The sequence below is a fragment of the Dromaius novaehollandiae genome, chromosome 1 (genome assembly GCF_036370855.1).
Source record: "Dromaius novaehollandiae isolate bDroNov1 chromosome 1, bDroNov1.hap1, whole genome shotgun sequence".
Taxonomy (NCBI): Eukaryota; Metazoa; Chordata; class Aves; order Casuariiformes; family Dromaiidae; genus Dromaius; species Dromaius novaehollandiae.
The window spans coordinates 132,384,998-132,403,338 of record NC_088098.1 but is presented as its reverse complement, the minus strand read 5'-3'; the positions used below and the strand labels follow the sequence as shown (position 1 = coordinate 132,403,338).

The window sequence follows — 18,341 nt, the reverse complement described above, 5'->3', positions numbered from 1 at the left end:
TGGAACCACCTCCCATTGCTAGGGACTTGGTTTTTCCTCGAAGGCAGTTTGGTCTGTGTTCCTATTTCCCCGTGCCGGGAGGCATTTCTTCTGCTTTTCTGTGGAGCAGTTGTTTGCAGATAACAGCTCTGTTGCTCACCGCCTTCTGTTTTGGCTGCACGTTCAACAGCACGGGTGTTTAGGATGCTGGCCAGGCCCTTGTAGCTCTTGCTGGCCGAAGGAGGCCAGCGTGGGCTTCTCTGGGTGTGTGCCCCCGAGAAAGGGGAGTGTGTGGGCAAAGACATGTGCTGCCTTGCATGAAAGCGCAGAATTGCTTCTGTAGCAGTCTCAGTGCTCGTCTACAGTGGCACAGTCACTTTGGCAGCTGTCCGGAGAGAAGACTTCGTCTCCCCAGACATCTGCCTACTTCCAGAACGTTGCCTATCTGCATACCGGAGAATTAGGCCATTGATGGTTATCTTGACACTACCCTTCTGCAACAGAGAAACCCTCTTCTGTAGGTGAGCAGCAGAGACAGAAACACGAATGCCCCAGTCCCATCACACCCGCCCTCCAGCTTGGTCTCTGCAGCACCTGACTCAGGGCTTTCTCAGAACAGCCGCTCAAACTCCGCCTAAAACCATTTCAGTTCAACAGTCCTGTGTTATGCATCCGTACTGCTTGTCCGTGGGAAGTATGGTGCTGGAGTGAGACTCACCTGCTGGGTTACCCTCAGATTGCTGCCTTCCTATGGAGAATGTGAGAACAAGTCCTGCAACTTGCCCTTGTAAAGGCTCTGTAAAAGTCATTAACACGCCACGAATAGTCTCAGGTGCTGAGTGGACTGAGAGCTGCAATAGCAGAGGCTTTGTGTTTGGCTCGCTCTGGCGATGCTTGGCTTGTGTGAACATGGTGGTTTAGCCAGGGGCCTCCCTGGGCCCAGCGAGTCTCTTGCATCATGTGACGCTGCCGCTCTTCCTCCTTTAGTCTCTGTGTAGGGCCAAAGGGGTGTAAGTGCATCCCAAGAGGAAGAGGCGAGCAGGAGGAGGAAAGCATGTCAAGAACCCATCCTCTGCATGTGCACACAGCTGCCAATACTTGCTCACTTGTGCCAGCTGCCCCTCAGAATTGTTTTTTTCTTTTAAATGGCTGATGAGTAGGTGTAACTTCTGCGGCTTCATGTTTTGCTGCTCTGTTTAGTAGTCTGTAGGCAGTAGTCCTCAACAGGCAATGAGTTTAGTGACCATGTCGAGCTAGGTGTGTCTGAATGGAGGATGGATGAGCTACACATCCCGTCTCTGGAAAGCTGCTCGTTCACAGGACAGGAGAACTACTGCGAGACTGCTACGGGCAGCTGTTTAGTCACCCCACAGGAGACCAAGTGCTTGCTCCCCTGCCAGAGGGGGACAGTCTCTTCATTCAAGTGTCCGTCTTCTCCCCACAGGGGAAGCAATGCGCATGTTTTGGTGTAATCTGGTGAAAAAAAACACACTCCCAGTGCTTTGCATTTGTTTTCCTAGCCTTTGCAAGTCATAGCTGTTAAAGACGTGCAGAAAGAGTCCTTTTTTTCAGGACCTCCTGCTTGTTTCGAAGGGCCCGGAAAGGGGCAATGGGAGAGCTGTTGGGGTGTCGTGCACAGAGTGCCTTCTTTGAGGGGCCTTCTTCTCCCGTTGTCCTGTACCTCTCATTCCAAAGTTCCCATTCCCCAGTGCAATCACCTCTTAGCATGCCAGAAAGAAAGAGTGGAGGGGGCACAGCCATATGTGCCACAGCAGCCTTTTGGGAGTTGAACCCAGGTCCACTGGAAACCAAAACCCTCCCCAGAGCTCACCTCTTGACCTTCATGCAGGAGAAATTGGGGATGCCTTGTGAATCATAACCTTCTTCAGAACCTCGCTGCACAATGCCCCCAGCAGAGCAGGCCTTTTACCTTCTCTGGTACCTGTTGCCCACAGTAATAAATCCTGCCAAAGGCATTTTGAGTGATACTAATACTGCGCTTGACCTAGAGCTGTTGGGGCTGCTTTCAGCCCTTTCACATCGCTCTTTGCATTGCACCTTGTCAGGGTACAGTGGTTTCAGAGCATCAGAGTGGCAACTCAGCACCTGCTCAGCATGCGCACAGCACTTCACAGCACTTCTGTCAGGCCGTTTGCACCATCGGATCTGCTTCTCCGCTTCTGGCCTCTAAATTATTGGCCAGTCCCTGCCTGGGCAGCCTCTGTCATGTCTGAAGGCCACTGGGTGCTCTCCCTTTGGATACGTCCACACGAGCGTTTCAGCGGAGATCAGGAGCGAGCTGCTGAAGGGAGTCTTCCCACGCTCCCTACCTGCTGAGCTTTGCTCCATCCTGTGCAGAGCTCCCACAGCCCCTTGGCTGGAGCTGAAGGGGAAGGTGGGCTGCAGGCCGGTGCCTCCTGGGTCCTGACTGCTGCCGGGTGCTCAGTGCTGAGACCAGAGGAGAGCTAGCCCCAAATGACGCCCCCTCCAAAGGCATACGGGCTAGACACCGGGTTCGCAGCACCCACTGCCCCGCTCAGCAGATCCTCTGCTGTTCCTGTGTTAAAGCCTCTGCTTTAGAAGTGGTGGCATTGGGGGCATTTCTCAACCAGCCGCTGAGGAGGTGGGAGTTTCCTCCACCTCTCCAGGAGCCTGTGGCAGAATTAGGCTTTGGCTTCTGTGTTTCTGGAGGCCTCCTGCAGTGTCCTAACCCTGAGCTCCTTCCTCCCCTTGCCTCTCCTTGTGCTGAGGAGCCACCACAACCACCTCTGCCTGCCAGCTCACAAACAGCACGGGAAGGATTCCCTTGGTTTGGGCGGCTTGTGCTTTGAGACCCAGTGCCTGAACATCTTCCTGTGAGAAGTGCCGCTCTCCGGAGTGGTGTGTCCCTAGTCCTTACTTGGCTGAGCCTCGTGAGAAGAGGCTGCCGCTTGAATGCCTGTCCCTTAGTGCAGCGTGCAGAGCAAATCCTGCAGCACTTGATGAACATGCAGGGAAGGTGGAGGAGGAGCTGCTTCTTCTGATCCCAGAGGCAAAGGGTTGCTGGGCCACCTGAGAAACATGCTCAAATCTCACCGCTTGCCTTTCCTGTCCTACGCCCTTCCCTCACCAGGTTTCTCAGGGCCACGTGAGCTTCCCACACGACACTGCAGGTGCTGGGGAAGCACCTTCCTGCCATGGCCTTCCTGTGGGATCCTACGAGGGCCTTTACTCCTTATCCTCTCCTGCAAGCTGGCAGTAGGGGTGACAAATGTTTTTTGAGGTGGCAACTGTTTGCTTGTCATCCTCGGGAAAGGTAAGAGACCACTTTTGCCCCCTTGAAAGAGAGCACAGAGGAGCCTGGGCTTTCCTCCAAATACAGCTGTATTCCCTTTTTGGCCTTACCGCTACTATTCATGGCTTGAACGTTTGGGAGGAGAGCAATGCCATTTCTGTGGGTCTTTGTGCCATTTTTAAGGCCAGTACCGTTCTTCCTGTCACAGTCCTTTTCACTCTCTTGCCCAACCAGCCCCCTCTCACTTTGCTCTACTCAAAGACGGTCAGCTTCTGTGCACGGAAGACCATTGCGCTAACCCCCAGCAGCCTCTGGTCTCACTTTAGCACTCCTCTAACTCATTGCTCAGAGCTGCACAGCCATCCTTTGCAGCACCTCCTTCCCCTCTCAGTCCCCACATCCACCAGGATTCAGTGGAGCACTCCCAGGGAGTTCACGGATAACCATTTGCGTGCCATGTCTCATCCACGCTCCCCCATTCGGATGAATGAAACCTTAATGACAGCCCGAGCTGGGAAACTACATTGATAATGGGAACGAGGGCAGCCCTTGAGGGAGGGCAACTCTCTGACAGCCCCTCTCACTCATCCAAGCCTGCCGTAAGCGCTGTGCATTACACCCAGACACAGAGGACCAAAACAGCCAAGGATTCGCACCGTTTTAGCCCACCATTTTTATTATTCTATTCGGAATATGCATCTGAAGTACAATATCCCTCTTGGTAACGAAAACACACACACTTGGAATGATCGCCTTGGGGAAAATCCCGGGAAATGCAGATATTTGAGGAACAGCCATAACCACCATCTGAGTTGCTCTGGCATCTAGGCTGAAATGAACTTTTCGAATTCATGGCATCAAATAACTGGGCAAGCTCTGTCGCAAAGTTCACCGGAAGGCGCCTGGAGCTGTTGTTGAAATTTTCATTTTCTAGGGTGAGCCCATCCTTTTCTCTGTCACTCCCTGGTTTTGCTCTGCCTTCCTCTGTGCTTGACTCCTCTCTGTTGGAGGCAGCGGCAGGGTTAGCTGGCATCGCTTCTCTGCAACAACGAAAATGGCTTTCAGGAAAGAGCACTCACTGCTAGGAAGGAAGAGTCCGCTTAAGAAAGCTAACAGCAGACGTCTCAACAGAGTCCTCTCAACAGCTCACCAGGCACTCCACCATACTATCACTACACATGCTTTGTTGCTAAAACACGGAAAATAGAAAGAATGTCGGAAAAGAACAACTCACTGTTTTCTCTTCCTCAGCCGGAAAGTAACTATGCAAGTCAGCACCACGGCAAACACTACGGAACCCGAGACTGCAGCGCTCAGGACCAAACGCTGCTTTTGTTGCGCTTTATGAGCTGCAGCCTGGGCATCTTTGTCACCAGCAAGGCCTGCAGGAAAGGAGACAATCCCATACATGCCTGGGTTCTGCAGGACTGATAATCTCACTGGGTGGCTGGGATTTCCAGGCAATTTTACATGCCGTGGTGTTGCTATCGCTGATTCTGGTCTCTTGGCAGCGGCGGACAAGAAAGCTCATTGACACTTCTCAGGGGCAAGAGCCCACTGGCCAGTGAAAGCCTGAACTAGCGCTACCCCTACCTGTGCCCCTGGGCTTCAGGGAGGGCATGTGTGCTGGGCACCTTGCATTCCCCAGGAGGGCAATAAAAGAGGGAAAAGGAGAAAATACTAATAGAAAAATCAAAAGGAAAGGAAGACAGATTACTTACCCCTGCGATCTCCCTGAGGCTCAAGCAGAGGCTTCAGCCCCTGAGAAGCTGGAGAAACACTGCCTTCAGGGACATCTGTCATGACACACAGAGGAGAAAAGGGTGAAATACCTGTGGCAATATACTTGTTTGCAAGGGAAGTGTAGTGAACTGACAGAGATCTTGTAACGACCTGGGACACGTGTAGGTCTAGGTTCTCACAGCTCTGGAGAACCCTTCCTGACCTTTAGGTAGGGACATGGCACCCTCAAAATAAACCAAGAGTCACAACTCACCTCTGGGATTCCCCAGAGACTCAAAATCAGAGTCCAGATGAGAAGATAAATCTCCACCACCTATGGCCACATCTGTAACCAAACACACGAGAACAGCTCCCATTACATATTTCCGTACACTTCTTCAGATTTGAATGGTAGTGAATGCAGGGGGAAAATATAATCCCACCAAGGAACTTGTCGGGCCCTTCCACTCCTGAGCATCTTGCAAACGCACACCGGGTGCGCGCATGGGCATCGTATGGGTGTAAATTTGACAATGCACAGAACTGCCAGGGGAAAGCACACCCTGCAGTTCACAGAAGCTGCAAACACAAACACCAACAAGCCTGCTGGCTTTGCCGTAGGCACTTGAAGAAGCACAAGGCTGGAGGAGCCAGGCAAAGCGCCCACCGCAGATCTCTGAAGCCCTCCCAAAGCCCACTCTGCTCTTTTGCAGGCATGAGCCTCGGCCAAGGACTGAAGCTACACGGCCCGTGAATACAACTCCGAAACCAAAGGCTCCTCCCAGGAAGTGAATACATCTCCACCACTTACTCCTGGCATGCCCCTGAGGCTCAGAAGTGGGATCCAGCTGGGAACCTAGAAGGCCACCGCCTGCAGGAACACCTGTAAGCAAACACAGACAAGACAAGTTTTCATTACGTCGTGCAACATGCTTCCGCGGAAGTGACGTGCCGGGAATGGGGGACACACGTGTAGTCTGAGAGTCTTCCAGCCACAATAGGGCCAGGGGTACTTGTTGGCTGGGACCTGGCGCCTCCCCAAAATCCTCCGTTGAGGCGCAACCCAGCAGCCCCCAAGCACCCCCAGGACAAACACACGGCCCCCCGCTGCTATGGAAAGCCAAATGGAAGTGAATGGAAGGGGGGGGCCATGATGGGACATATATGTAGGTCGCGAGTCTCAAAGCTGTGGAGGGGCAGAGAGGACCTTCTGCCTGGCACCTGGCAGCTCTCAAAGGAAAGAAATGCTCACAACTTACCCCTGGGACTCCCCTGCGGCTCTAAACCGCTTGGACCACCTGCAGAGGAAGTATGAAGCACAAGTTCACGGGAACAAAATAGCACAAGGAAAGTTCTTGTTCTTTCAGGGAAGTAAAAATTGACTACGTACCCCTGGGAAGACCTGGAGGCTCAGCAACAGCATCCAGCTGAGAAGCTGGATAAGCCCTCTGCAGGGAAACAGCTGTAATCAAAAACACAGGAGAAACACCTCCATTTGAGCTTGAGATATAGCTTTTCAAGTCAATGGCAGCACACGGAAGGGGAAAAAGGGATACACATATAGCTCTAGATACCTAAAGCTGACAAGGTACCTGGCTGATATTTTGTCCGTGACATGGAAGCTCTCAAAGAAGCTAAATATTCATGACTTACATGCACGACCATCTCGAGGTTCAAAATGGGGATCCAGCTGAGAAGCTGCATGCCCATCAATGTCGGCCACATCTGTAACCAGACACAGATTTGAATGGTAGCGAATGGCGGCGAGGAACATAGCATTACACCAAGGCCCTTGTCATGCCCTTCCACTCATGAGCATCTTGCAAACGCTCACCGGGTGCATGCACAGGCACCGTATGGGTACCAATCTAAGCAGGCACAGACCTGCTGCGGGAAAGCACGCCCTGGAGTTCACGCAAGCTGTAAACTCAACCCCAACAAGCCCGCTGGCTCTGCAGCAGGCTTTGGAAGCAGCACAAAGACTTTGCAAGGCAAAGCACCCCGGGGCACATCTCTCAAGGCCTCCCGAGTCCCACTCTGCTTTTCTCTGGCTCTGAGCATCAGCTGACGACTTACTCAGTTACACTCCATACCAGGAAAAGTTGGAAACGTAAAAGCTTCTTCTAGGAAGTGAATACACCTTGACTACTTACCCCGGGGATCCTCCCGAGGCTCAGGAAGAGGAAACAGCCAGAATGATGGATAACCATTGCCTACAGACAGAGCAGAAACCCGACACAGAGGTCGCAAGTTTTCCTTACAAGCTGCTACCAAGTTCTTCACAGAGCAGTTGTAATGACTGGAAGGGGGGGTCACGTCATGACACGGGACATATATGTAGGTCAATAGTCCCAAAGCTGTCCCAAAGTGGAGGGGCAGAGAGGACCTTTTGCCTGGCACCTGGCAGCTCTCAAAGGAAAAAAATGCTCACAACTTACCCCTGGGACTCCCCTGCGGCTGAAAAGCTCTTGGACGACCTGCAGAGGAAGTATGAAGTACAACTTCATGGGAACAAAATAGCACAAGGAAAGTTCTTGTTCTTTCAGGGAAGTAAAAATTGGCTATGTACCCCTGGGGAGACCCAGAGGCTCAGCAACAGGATGCAGCTGAGAAGCTGGATACCTGTCAACTTCAGCCACATCTGTAACCAAACACAGATGGGAACAGTTCTCATTATCTAATTCTATAGTCGTCTTCTGATTTGAAGGCTGGGGATATGATGATGAATGATAGGGAACATATAATTACACCATAGCACCTCTCTCTCCCTTCCAGTCATGCACATCATGCGCATCTTGAGCTGCTGGGGGAAAGGACGCCCCGGAGCTCACCCAAGCTGTAAACTCAACCCCATCATGCCAGCCCAGTTGGCAGCAGGCACTGGAAGCAGCACAGGCTCAGGGGGACTCGCCAACAGCGCTTTGCGAGCCAAGGCACCCAGCGCAGATCTTCCAAGCCTTTCTGAGTTGCACTCTGCTCTTTTTGGTGTCTGAACATTGGCCAAGCACTTGTTCAGTCAAATGTCACATGCAGAAGATATTGAAAACGAACGCTCATTCCACACATGCAGTTTGAGAGTCTCCCAGCTGCAGGAGGGCCAGCGGCACTCGCTGGCTGGGACCTGGCGCCTCTCAAGTCCTGCATCCGGGCGCTATACGACAGCCCTCAAGCACCCCCAGGACAAACACGCGGGCCCTCAGCACCTTCTTCCAGGGAGGTCTCTAACATCCACCAAGGAAGCCAGGACCCTGCAAAGGGGCAACCCTCAGCACCGCAGGACATGAAGGATCGTTTACACTGCGCGGGCACAAGAGCTCCCCGGCCAGCGAAAGGCCAAAGCGGCGCCAGGAAAGGCATGCTTCTGGTCTTGCCAGGGAAGGGACGGTCCCCTGAGGACTCACCTCCAGCATCTTCCCAAGCCTTCGGTCCCGCATCCGGCCAAGCACCAGCATCGCCATCGCCGCCAGGCACCGCTGCAAACCCCCGCGGGGACGACAGCTCCTGTCACCCAGCGCCAGGCACTGCACCAGGCACAGCTCTCGCCCCCGGCCCCCGGCACCCCCCAGCGCACCCCCCTCCCCCGCGGCCTCCTTCCCCAAATGGCAAAGCTCCAAAATCTCTGAGAGCTGCGTGGTGTGGGAAGTGAGGCTATCTAATAGGACCCACAAAGGTTTATATGTACATGTCTGGCACACTAATTGCAATCATCTCCGCACACCAGAGACAGAAATCATCTTCAGAAAGCCGCTCCTGGCTTGTTTTAGAACACTTCCAATGCCCTAACACTTTAACATTTGGCCGCTGACATGATGTGTAGTAGCAGGCCCCAAGGGAAGAGCCTGCAGACACACAGGGATTTTGATTTCCTGCAGTGGATGACAATGGACAGCAAGTACCTGGCATGCCTGTTGCTTGAACTGCCTCTCTTTCTTCATCGGAGACTGGCAGGCTGTGACTGCCTCCTGCCGGAAAGGTCTCCTTCTCCAGGGTCTCCTGATGATTCTCTTTGGAAAGAAAGCAAGACAGCTTGATTAGAAGGAACTGATCCTCATCACTTCCTCATGGTATCTTCAGGAGGCAATACTTTTCAAAAGGCTTCAGTAAAAAGCTCAGAAACAAAACCTGGCATTTCAGGGTGGGCACCTGGTCACTAGCCCAATGTGTCCTTTGTAGAGAAAAATCAAAGCACACAAAATCTTCCCGATAACCAATACAGGCAGCAACACCTGCTGTACGGGTGGGGAGACGAGACAATTGCATGTGATCCTCTCATTCTCACTCCACTTGGTGCCTTTTTGAGAATTGGCACGATGACATTGAATCCTTTCCTTCAAAGAGGGCAGGAAAAAGCTGTAGCCGGTTCAGCTGGGGGAAAAGGCCTTCTGAGAACCAAGGCTCATCATGCCAACTCCACCACACAGTACGCATAACAGTCACATACAGTACACTGAGCCCCAAGCTCTTGCCACTATATTCAGGGCGCTTTCACAAACATGGTGAAGAACACGCTCGTATAAGAGACCCTCAACAAGCTCTGCAGCTTGCCAATGCCTGCGAGGTGTGACGTGGTGCGTCACTGCGGGGAGGCTCTGATCGATCCCTTTCTCCTGCGTAAGCCACAGCTCATCCATAGCTGTTTCTAAAACCTCAAGTTTACAATGATTACACTTAGCACAGAGTGAAATCTACCCACCAGCTGCTCCCTCCAAGTCCTTCAAGATTTCCTGTAGGACTTCAGAAGATTCCTGAGAGGACTTTCCCATTTTGGCCTCATACTGTGCTCTTTGCGGACCTAAACAGAAAGCATTAAGTTAAATGGCACACGAACAAGATATGCACAAGTAAATGCTGTTTCTTTCAAGTAAACCAAATACTGACTACTTACTTACCCGTGGCATGCTGCCAAGGCTCTAGAAAAGGATCCAGCCGAGAAGCCAGAGAAGCCCTCCTCATGGCTACATCTGTACACCAATGGGAAATGTTTTCATTACATATTGCAATATACTTCCTCATAAGTGAACTGCTGGGAATGGAAAGGGATCATGTAATCACATGGGACATATAAGTAGGTTGAGACTCTCAGGGCTGCAAAGGGGCCTGGCAGACCTGTTGGGGGACACCTGGCAGCTCTCAAAGAAAGTAAATATGGAAGACTTACCCGTGGGAATCTCCTGAGGCTCAAAACCAGCACCCAGCCGAGAAACAGGATAGCCATCCTCTACAGCCACATCTGTAACCAAACACAGATGGGAACAGCACCTGTCACATATACAGACCAATCTATCTATATACCTGTACATATATATATAGTGGCCTCCCTCCAGGGACATCAGGAATTTTACATGCTGCAACACACCTCTGCAGAAGTGAACTGCTGGTAATGGAAGGGCAATGGGGGACACACGCGCAGCTCGAGAGTCTCGCACCTGAAGAGCAGCCCAGGACCTGCTGGCTGGGACCGGGCAGCTCCCATAATCCTCTGTCGAGGCGACACCCAACACCCCGCAAGGACCCCCGGGACAAGGGCACAGCCGCTCCGCGCCTCCCCGCGGGAGTTCCGCGTCCTGCCTGCCCCGCGGACGCCTGCCCGCGCCGCTAGTACGGCCCGGTCCGCCCCAGCGCCGGCACCGCGCTGCCCCGCGCAGCGCCGCCCTCCCTCCGCGGCCCCACGAGCCTCGCCGAGCCGCTCCCGGCCCCCGCCGCCGCCTCCCGTCGCCCCGCAGCCCGGCAGGCGCCTCCCGCCGCCCCCGGCCGCCCCGGCCGCTCGCCGGCCGGCCCCGCGGCCCCCAGGCTGCCGCGCCGCGCCGTGCGGGGGCGGCGCTGCCTCCGTCGCCGCCCGCCCGCCCTACCTGGGCCCGGCGCTGCCCGCGGAGCAGCCCGGCTGTCCCGGGCACGCAGGGCCGCCAGGAGGCCGAGCAGCAGCAGCAGGCGACGCCCGGGGCCGGACGCCCCCCGCGCTCGCACCATGCTGCCCGTCGCCAGCAGCCGCCCCCCGCCGGCGCCCTCGAGCAACGCGCGCGCGGAGCGGCGTCTGCGGGGCGCGGCGCGGCACAACGCACCGCAGCGGAAAGCACCGCACCGCAGCGGAAAGCACCGCACCGCACTGCACCGCACTGCACTGCACCGCAGCGGAAAGCACCGCACCGCAGCGCAAAGCAGCGCACTGCCCCGCAGCACAACGCAACACCGCGCAGCACAACGCAGCACAATGCACCGCGGGGCCCCTCTGTGAGCTCAGGGGCGCCCTCCGCGCGCCTCCGCGGCGGCCCGCGCTCCCTCCGCGCGCCGGCGCCGGCGCCGGCGCCGCCCTGTGCGGGCAGCCCGGGCATGCTGGCGGCCGGGGGTGCTGCTGCCGCCCTCGAGGAGCCCCTCGGGGGCAGCCCGGCTCTCTGCCCACACGCTCGCGCCCCTGCGCTCGCCTCGCTGCTCGGCAGCTCCGCGCCAGCGCCTGCTCCGGCCTCGCTCGCTGCTCTCCTTCCCGCCCCCGCTGCCGCCGCTCTGCTCCAGCGCCAGCGCTAGCGCCAGCTGTGCACTTCCGGAGCTGGCCCAGGGGCAGCTGCTGACAGGCGGGGGGGCTCCAGTGCCAAGCCTGTGCCCCAGCTCTCCTCCCCCGTCCAGCTGGGATTCCGCCTCCCGCTTCCTTGCTGGCACCACTGCCTCTGTCCCCTTTGCTTTGGGACCAACATTTCAGGCCTCCTTGGGCCTTGGGACATCCTAGAACTGCTAAAGCCCTAAAGAAACGTTACATCAAAATGGTTTATTTCTAGCTGTGTGTTGCCAGTTTGGCAAAAGAGCTCATGTATCCCTAACTGACCTGTCCTCCATGTAATGCAAAAAATCCCGCCCACTGGTCAAAAAGCCCCATGCCCGGGTGAAGACCCCTGCCCTGAGCATGCGTAGTAGTAAAATGGTGTGTAAGCAGTCTTATAGTTGTCTGTAAATCACTACCCAATCAGTGTAAAAGGGAAAGTTGCAAACCTTGCAATGTGTTTGTATAAATGCTACTTGAAAAGGTGGGGGGGTGTGCTTGATTTGTGGGAAACCACCGAGCACCCAGGCTTGCGCAATGCTGAACTAAATAAGCCAGTGTCTCTCCCGAGTGTGTAATTATTGGCTTATTGCACAACAGGCAACGAATCCATGTTTTGGACAGCGCTCCTGGGGGCTTTGGGTGCTCTCTCTCAGCAAGGAGGAGGTGCTGACGCCCTCACGTATATCCTGGCCCCGGCGGCTGGACTCTGTGAGCATGGCTTGTGTGTCTTGCCAGCCTCCCCTCTTTATGTTGAAGAGGGTCACCAGGCCACCTGTGGATTTCAGGAGCTCCTGGATGCAGTGTGGCTGGAGGAAGAACTGTCGCCTGTGATTCTGGCGTGGCCAGCTGAGAAGATCGTAGTATCTCTGAGCATGTGTGCTGGCTCAGGCTTGACTTCTCTGCCATAGCTGCATGTCTGTGAGGAACTGTACCTCGGGAGGGAGGCACTTCTTTGTGGCATGGTTATGTTTAGCAAGATGTATGTAGGTGTTTAGAGTGAGGACCTTTTTGGCTGGTGGGAGTAGAGGCGTAAAGCGGAAATGCCAGTGTCCATGTTTAGTGTTGCTTGTATGAGTTTTGCTTGCACGAGTTTTGCAGAGCTTTGGTGTTACAGGAGCACAGCTACTAGAGGCTGCATTCTGGGTGTTTTCGCCCATGTGCCTCTTCAGAGAACTCCTCCAGCAGGAGCTCCTAGCCTAGCTTGAGAGCTTCTCTTCTCCATCCCTTGCTCATCTGCTCCTGATGGGAGCAGCAGATCTGAATCTCCCAGCTGTCAATTTTTACTTCCCTGAAAGAACAAGAACTTTCCTTGTAGTTGTAGTTTTGTTCATATGAAATTGTACTTCATACTTCCTCTCCAGGTCATCCAAGCGCTTTAGAGCCGTGGGGGGGGGAGGGTGGGAGGGTGGGAGGTTCCCATGGGTAAGTTGTGAGCATTTCTTTCCTTTGAGAGCTGCCAGGTGCCAGGCAAAAGGTCCTCTCTGCCCCTCCACTTTGGGACAGCTTTGGGACTCGCGACCTACATATAAATGTCCCATCATGGCCCCCCTTCCATTCACTAACATTGCTTTGTGAAGAAGTTGGTAGCATTTTGTAAGGAAAATTGGCACCTCTATGTTTCTGCTCTGCCTGTAAGCTATGGTAAGCTGTAAGCTTTTCCCTCTTCCCGAGCGTCGGGAGGATCCCTGGGGTAAGTGGTCAAGGTGTATTCACTTCCTAGAAGAAGCTTTTATGTTTCCAGCTTTTCCTGGTGTGGAGTGTAACTGAGTAAGTCGTCAGCTGATGCTCAGAGCCAGAGAAAAGCAGAGTGGGACTCGGGAGGCCTTGAGAGATGTGCCCCGGGGTGCTTTGCCTTGCAAAGTCTTTGTGCTGCTTCCAAAGCCTGCTGCAGAGCCAGCGGGCTTGTTGGGGTTGAGTTTACAGCTTGCGTGAACTCCAGGGCGTGCTTTCCCGCAGCAGGTCTGTGCCTGCTTAGATTGGTACCCATACGGTGCCTGTGCATGCACCCGGTGAGCGTTTGCAAGATGCTCGTGAGTGGAAGGGCATGACAAGGGCCTTGGTGTAATGCTATGTTCCTCGCCGCCATTCGCTACCATTCAAATCTGTGTCTGGTTACAGATGTGGCCGACATTGATGGGCATGCAGCTTCTCAGCTGGATCCCCATTTTGAACCTCGAGATGGTCGTGCATGTAAGTCATGAATATTTAGCTTCTTTGAGAGCTTCCATGTCACGGACAAAATATCAGCCAGGTACCTTGTCAGCTTTAGGTATCTAGAGCTATATGTGTATCCCTTTTTCCCCTTCCGTGTGCTGCCATTGACTTGAAAAGCTATATCTCAAGCTCAAATGGAGGTGTTTCTCCTGTGTTTTTGATTACAGCTGTTCCCCTGCAGAGGGCTTATCCAGCTTCTCAGCTGGATGCTGTTGCTGAGCCTCCAGGTCTTCCCAGGGGTACGTAGTCAATTTTTACTTCCCTGAAAGAACAAGAACTTTCCTTGTGCTATTTTGTTCCCGTGAACTTGTGCTTCATACTTCCTCTGCAGGTGGTCCAAGCGGTTTAGAGCCGCAGGGGAGTCCCAGGGGTAAGTTGTGAGCATTTCTTTCCTTTGAGAGCTGCCAGGTGCCAGGCAGAAGGTCCTCTCTGCCCCTCCACAGCTTTGAGACTCGCGACCTACATATATGTCCCATCATGGCCCCCCCCTTCCATTCACTTCCATTTGGCTTTCCATAGCAGCGGGGGGCCGTGTGTTTGTCCTGGGGGTGCTTGGGGGCTGCTGGGTTGCGCCTCAACGGAGGATTTTGGGGAGGCGCCAGGTCCCAGCCAACAAGTACCCCTGGCCCTATTGTGGCTGGAAGACTCTCAGACTACATGTGTGTCCCCCATTCCCGGCACGTCACTTCCGCGGAAGCATGTTGCACGACGTAATGAAAACTTGTCTTGTCTGTGTTTGCTTACAGGTGTTCCTGCAGGCGGTGGCCTTCTAGGTTCCCAGCTGGATCCCACTTCTGAGCCTCAGGGGCATGCCAGGAGTAAGTGGTGGAGATGTATTCACTTCCTGGGAGGAGCCTTTGGTTTCGGAGTTGTATTCACGGGCCGTGTAGCTTCAGTCCTTGGCCGAGGCTCATGCCTGCAAAAGAGCAGAGTGGGCTTTGGGAGGGCTTCAGAGATCTGCGGTGGGCGCTTTGCCTGGCTCCTCCAGCCTTGTGCTTCTTCAAGTGCCTACGGCAAAGCCAGCAGGCTTGTTGGTGTTTGTGTTTGCAGCTTCTGTGAACTGCAGGGTGTGCTTTCCCCTGGCAGTTCTGTGCATTGTCAAATTTACACCCATACGATGCCCATGCGCGCACCCGGTGTGCGTTTGCAAGATGCTCAGGAGTGGAAGGGCCCGACAAGTTCCTTGGTGGGATTATATTTTCCCCCTGCATTCACTACCATTCAAATCTGAAGAAGTGTACGGAAATATGTAATGGGAGCTGTTCTCGTGTGTTTGGTTACAGATGTGGCCATAGGTGGTGGAGATTTATCTTCTCATCTGGACTCTGATTTTGAGTCTCTGGGGAATCCCAGAGGTGAGTTGTGACTCTTGGTTTATTTTGAGGGTGCCATGTCCCTACCTAAAGGTCAGGAAGGGTTCTCCAGAGCTGTGAGAACCTAGACCTACACGTGTCCCAGGTCGTTACAAGATCTCTGTCAGTTCACTACACTTCCCTTGCAAACAAGTATATTGCCACAGGTATTTCACCCTTTTCTCCTCTGTGTGTCATGACAGATGTCCCTGAAGGCAGTGTTTCTCCAGCTTCTCAGGGGCTGAAGCCTCTGCTTGAGCCTCAGGGAGATCGCAGGGGTAAGTAATCTGTCTTCCTTTCCTTTTGATTTTTCTATTAGTATTTTCTCCTTTTCCCTCTTTTATTGCCCTCCTGGGGAATGCAAGGTGCCCAGCACACATGCCCTCCCTGAAGCCCAGGGGCACAGGTAGGGGTAGCGCTAGTTCAGGCTTTCACTGGCCAGTGGGCTCTTGCCCCTGAGAAGTGTCAATGAGCTTTCTTGTCCGCCGCTGCCAAGAGACCAGAATCAGCGATAGCAACACCACGGCATGTAAAATTGCCTGGAAATCCCAGCCACCCAGTGAGATTATCAGTCCTGCAGAACCCAGGCATGTATGGGATTGTCTCCTTTCCTGCAGGCCTTGCTGGTGACAAAGATGCCCAGGCTGCAGCTCATAAAGCGCAACAAAAGCAGCGTTTGGTCCTGAGCGCTGCAGTCTCGGGTTCCGTAGTGTTTGCCGTGGTGCTGACTTGCATAGTTACTTTCCGGCTGAGGAAGAGAAAACAGTGAGTTGTTCTTTTCCGACATTCTTTCTATTTTCCGTGTTTTAGCAACAAAGCATGTGTAGTGATAGTATGGTGGAGTGCCTGGTGAGCTGTTGAGAGGACTCTGTTGAGACGTCTGCTGTTAGCTTTCTTAAGCGGACTCTTCCTTCCTAGCAGTGAGTGCTCTTTCCTGAAAGCCATTTTCGTTGTTGCAGAGAAGCGATGCCAGCTAACCCTGCCGCTGCCTCCAACAGAGAGGAGTCAAGCACAGAGGAAGGCAGAGCAAAACCAGGGAGTGACAGAGAAAAGGATGGGCTCACCCTAGAAAATGAAAATTTCAACAACAGCTCCAGGCGCCTTCCGGTGAACTTTGCGACAGAGCTTGCCCAGTTATTTGATGCCATGAATTCGAAAAGTTCATTTCAGCCTAGATGCCAGAGCAACTCAGATGGTGGTTATGGCTGTTCCTCAAATATCTGCATTTCCCGGGATTTTCCCCAAGGCGATCATTCCAAGTGTGTGTGTTTTCGTTACCAAGAGGGATATTGTACTTCAGATGCATATTCCGAATAGAATAATAAAAATGGTGGGCTAAAACGGTGCGAATCCTTGGCTGTTTTGGTCCTCTGTGTCTGGGTGTAATGCACAGCGCTTACGGCAGGCTTGGATGAGTGAGAGGGGCTGTCAGAGAGTTGCCCTCCCTCAAGGGCTGCCCTCGTTCCCATTATCAATGTAGTTTCCCAGCTCGGGCTGTCATTAAGGTTTCATTCATCCGAATGGGGGAGCGTGGATGAGACATGGCACGCAAATGGTTATCCGTGAACTCCCTGGGAGTGCTCCACTGAATCCTGGTGGATGTGGGGACTGAGAGGGGAAGGAGGTGCTGCAAAGGATGGCTGTGCAGCTCTGAGCAATGAGTTAGAGGAGTGCTAAAGTGAGACCAGAGGCTGCTGGGGGTTAGCGCAATGGTCTTCCGTGCACAGAAGCTGACCGTCTTTGAGTAGAGCAAAGTGAGAGGGGGCTGGTTGGGCAAGAGAGTGAAAAGGACTGTGACAGGAAGAACGGTACTGGCCTTAAAAATGGCACAAAGACCCACAGAAATGGCATTGCTCTCCTCCCAAACGTTCAAGCCATGAATAGTAGCGGTAAGGCCAAAAAGGGAATACAGCTGTATTTGGAGGAAAGCCCAGGCTCCTCTGTGCTCTCTTTCAAGGGGGCAAAAGTGGTCTCTTACCTTTCCCGAGGATGACAAGCAAACAGTTGCCACCTCAAAAAACATTTGTCACCCCTACTGCCAGCTTGCAGGAGAGGATAAGGAGTAAAGGCCCTCGTAGGATCCCACAGGAAGGCCATGGCAGGAAGGTGCTTCCCCAGCACCTGCAGTGTCGTGTGGGAAGCTCACGTGGCCCTGAGAAACCTGGTGAGGGAAGGGCGTAGGACAGGAAAGGCAAGCGGTGAGATTTGAGCATGTTTCTCAGGTGGCCCAGCAACCCTTTGCCTCTGGGATCAGAAGAAGCAGCTCCTCCTCCACCTTCCCTGCATGTTCATCAAGTGCTGCAGGATTTGCTCTGCACGCTGCACTAAGGGACAGGCATTCAAGCGGCAGCCTCTTCTCACGAGGCTCAGCCAAGTAAGGACTAGGGACACACCACTCCGGAGAGCGGCACTTCTCACAGGAAGATGTTCAGGCACTGGGTCTCAAAGCACAAGCCGCCCAAACCAAGGGAATCCTTCCCGTGCTGTTTGTGAGCTGGCAGGCAGAGGTGGTTGTGGTGGCTCCTCAGCACAAGGAGAGGCAAGGGGAGGAAGGAGCTCAGGGTTAGGACACTGCAGGAGGCCTCCGGAAACACAGAAGCCAAAGCCTAATTCTGCCACAGGCTCCTGGAGAGGTGGAGGAAACTCCCACCTCCTCAGCGGCTGGTTGAGAAATGCCCCCGATGCCACCACTTCTAAAGCAGAGGCTTTAACACAGGAACAGCAGAGGATCTGCTGAGCGGGGCAGTGGGTGCTGCGAACCCGGTGTCTAGCCCGTATGCCTTTGGAGGGGGCGTCATTTGGGGCTAGCTCTCCTCTGGTCTCAGCACTGAGCACCCGGCAGCAGTCAGGACCCACCGGCCTGCAGCCCACCTTCCCCTTCAGCTCCAGCCAAGGGGCTGTGGGAGCTCTGCACAGGATGGAGCAAAGCTCAGCAGGTAGGGAGCGTGGGAAGACTCCCTTCAGCAGCTCGCTCCTGATCTCCGCTGAAACGCTCGTGTGGACGTATCCAAAGGGAGAGCACCCAGTGGCCTTCAGACATGACAGAGGCTGCCCAGGCAGGGACTGGCCAATAATTTAGAGGCCAGAAGCGGAGAAGCAGATCCGATGGTGCAAACGGCCTGACAGAAGTGCTGTGAAGTGCTGTGCGCATGCTGAGCAGGTGCTGAGTTGCCACTCTGATGCTCTGAAACCACTGTACCCTGACAAGGTGCAATGCAAAGAGCGATGTGAAAGGGCTGAAAGCAGCCCCAACAGCTCTAGGTCAAGC

General features: G+C 54.1%; 2 protein-coding genes across 4 annotated transcripts; one reads left to right on the top strand and one right to left on the bottom strand.

Annotated features, from left to right (window-relative positions):
• Positions 1-3,911: 3,911 nt before the first annotated feature.
• Positions 3,912-11,833, bottom strand: LOC135323840 (uncharacterized). 2 transcript variants are annotated; one of them, XM_064498734.1, is made up of 16 exons: positions 11,790-11,833; positions 10,134-10,205; positions 9,865-9,936; positions 9,669-9,767; positions 8,872-8,979; positions 8,377-8,448; positions 7,414-7,452; positions 7,129-7,188; positions 6,629-6,700; positions 6,366-6,437; positions 6,235-6,273; positions 5,787-5,858; positions 5,250-5,321; positions 4,975-5,049; positions 4,488-4,635; positions 3,912-4,293 (listed from the first exon to the last, which is right to left on the bottom strand). In XM_064498734.1, exons 3-16 carry the CDS (start codon positions 9,926-9,928, stop codon positions 3,936-3,938), a joined length of 1,350 nt encoding a protein of 449 aa, XP_064354804.1. In that variant the 5' UTR covers positions 9,929-9,936; positions 10,134-10,205; positions 11,790-11,833; the 3' UTR covers positions 3,912-3,935. The 2 variants fall into 2 exon arrangements, with proteins under 2 accessions (XP_064354804.1, XP_064354801.1); XM_064498731.1 differs by lacking the exon at positions 11,790-11,833 and adding an exon at positions 10,825-11,084.
• Positions 11,834-11,999: 166 nt separating this feature from the next.
• On the top strand, positions 12,000-16,414 carry LOC135323837 (uncharacterized). Of its 2 annotated transcripts, none has more exons than XM_064498717.1 (9): positions 12,000-12,215; positions 13,626-13,697; positions 13,889-13,960; positions 14,053-14,091; positions 14,468-14,539; positions 15,005-15,076; positions 15,277-15,351; positions 15,691-15,838; positions 16,033-16,414. In XM_064498717.1, the coding sequence occupies exons 1-9, from the start codon at positions 12,116-12,118 to the stop codon at positions 16,388-16,390; spliced, it is 1,008 nt and encodes a 335-aa protein (XP_064354787.1). In that variant the 5' UTR covers positions 12,000-12,115; the 3' UTR covers positions 16,391-16,414. The 2 variants fall into 2 exon arrangements, with proteins under 2 accessions (XP_064354787.1, XP_064354791.1); XM_064498721.1 differs by having other exon boundaries at positions 12,148-12,486.
• The last annotated feature ends 1,927 nt before the right edge of the window (positions 16,415-18,341 follow it).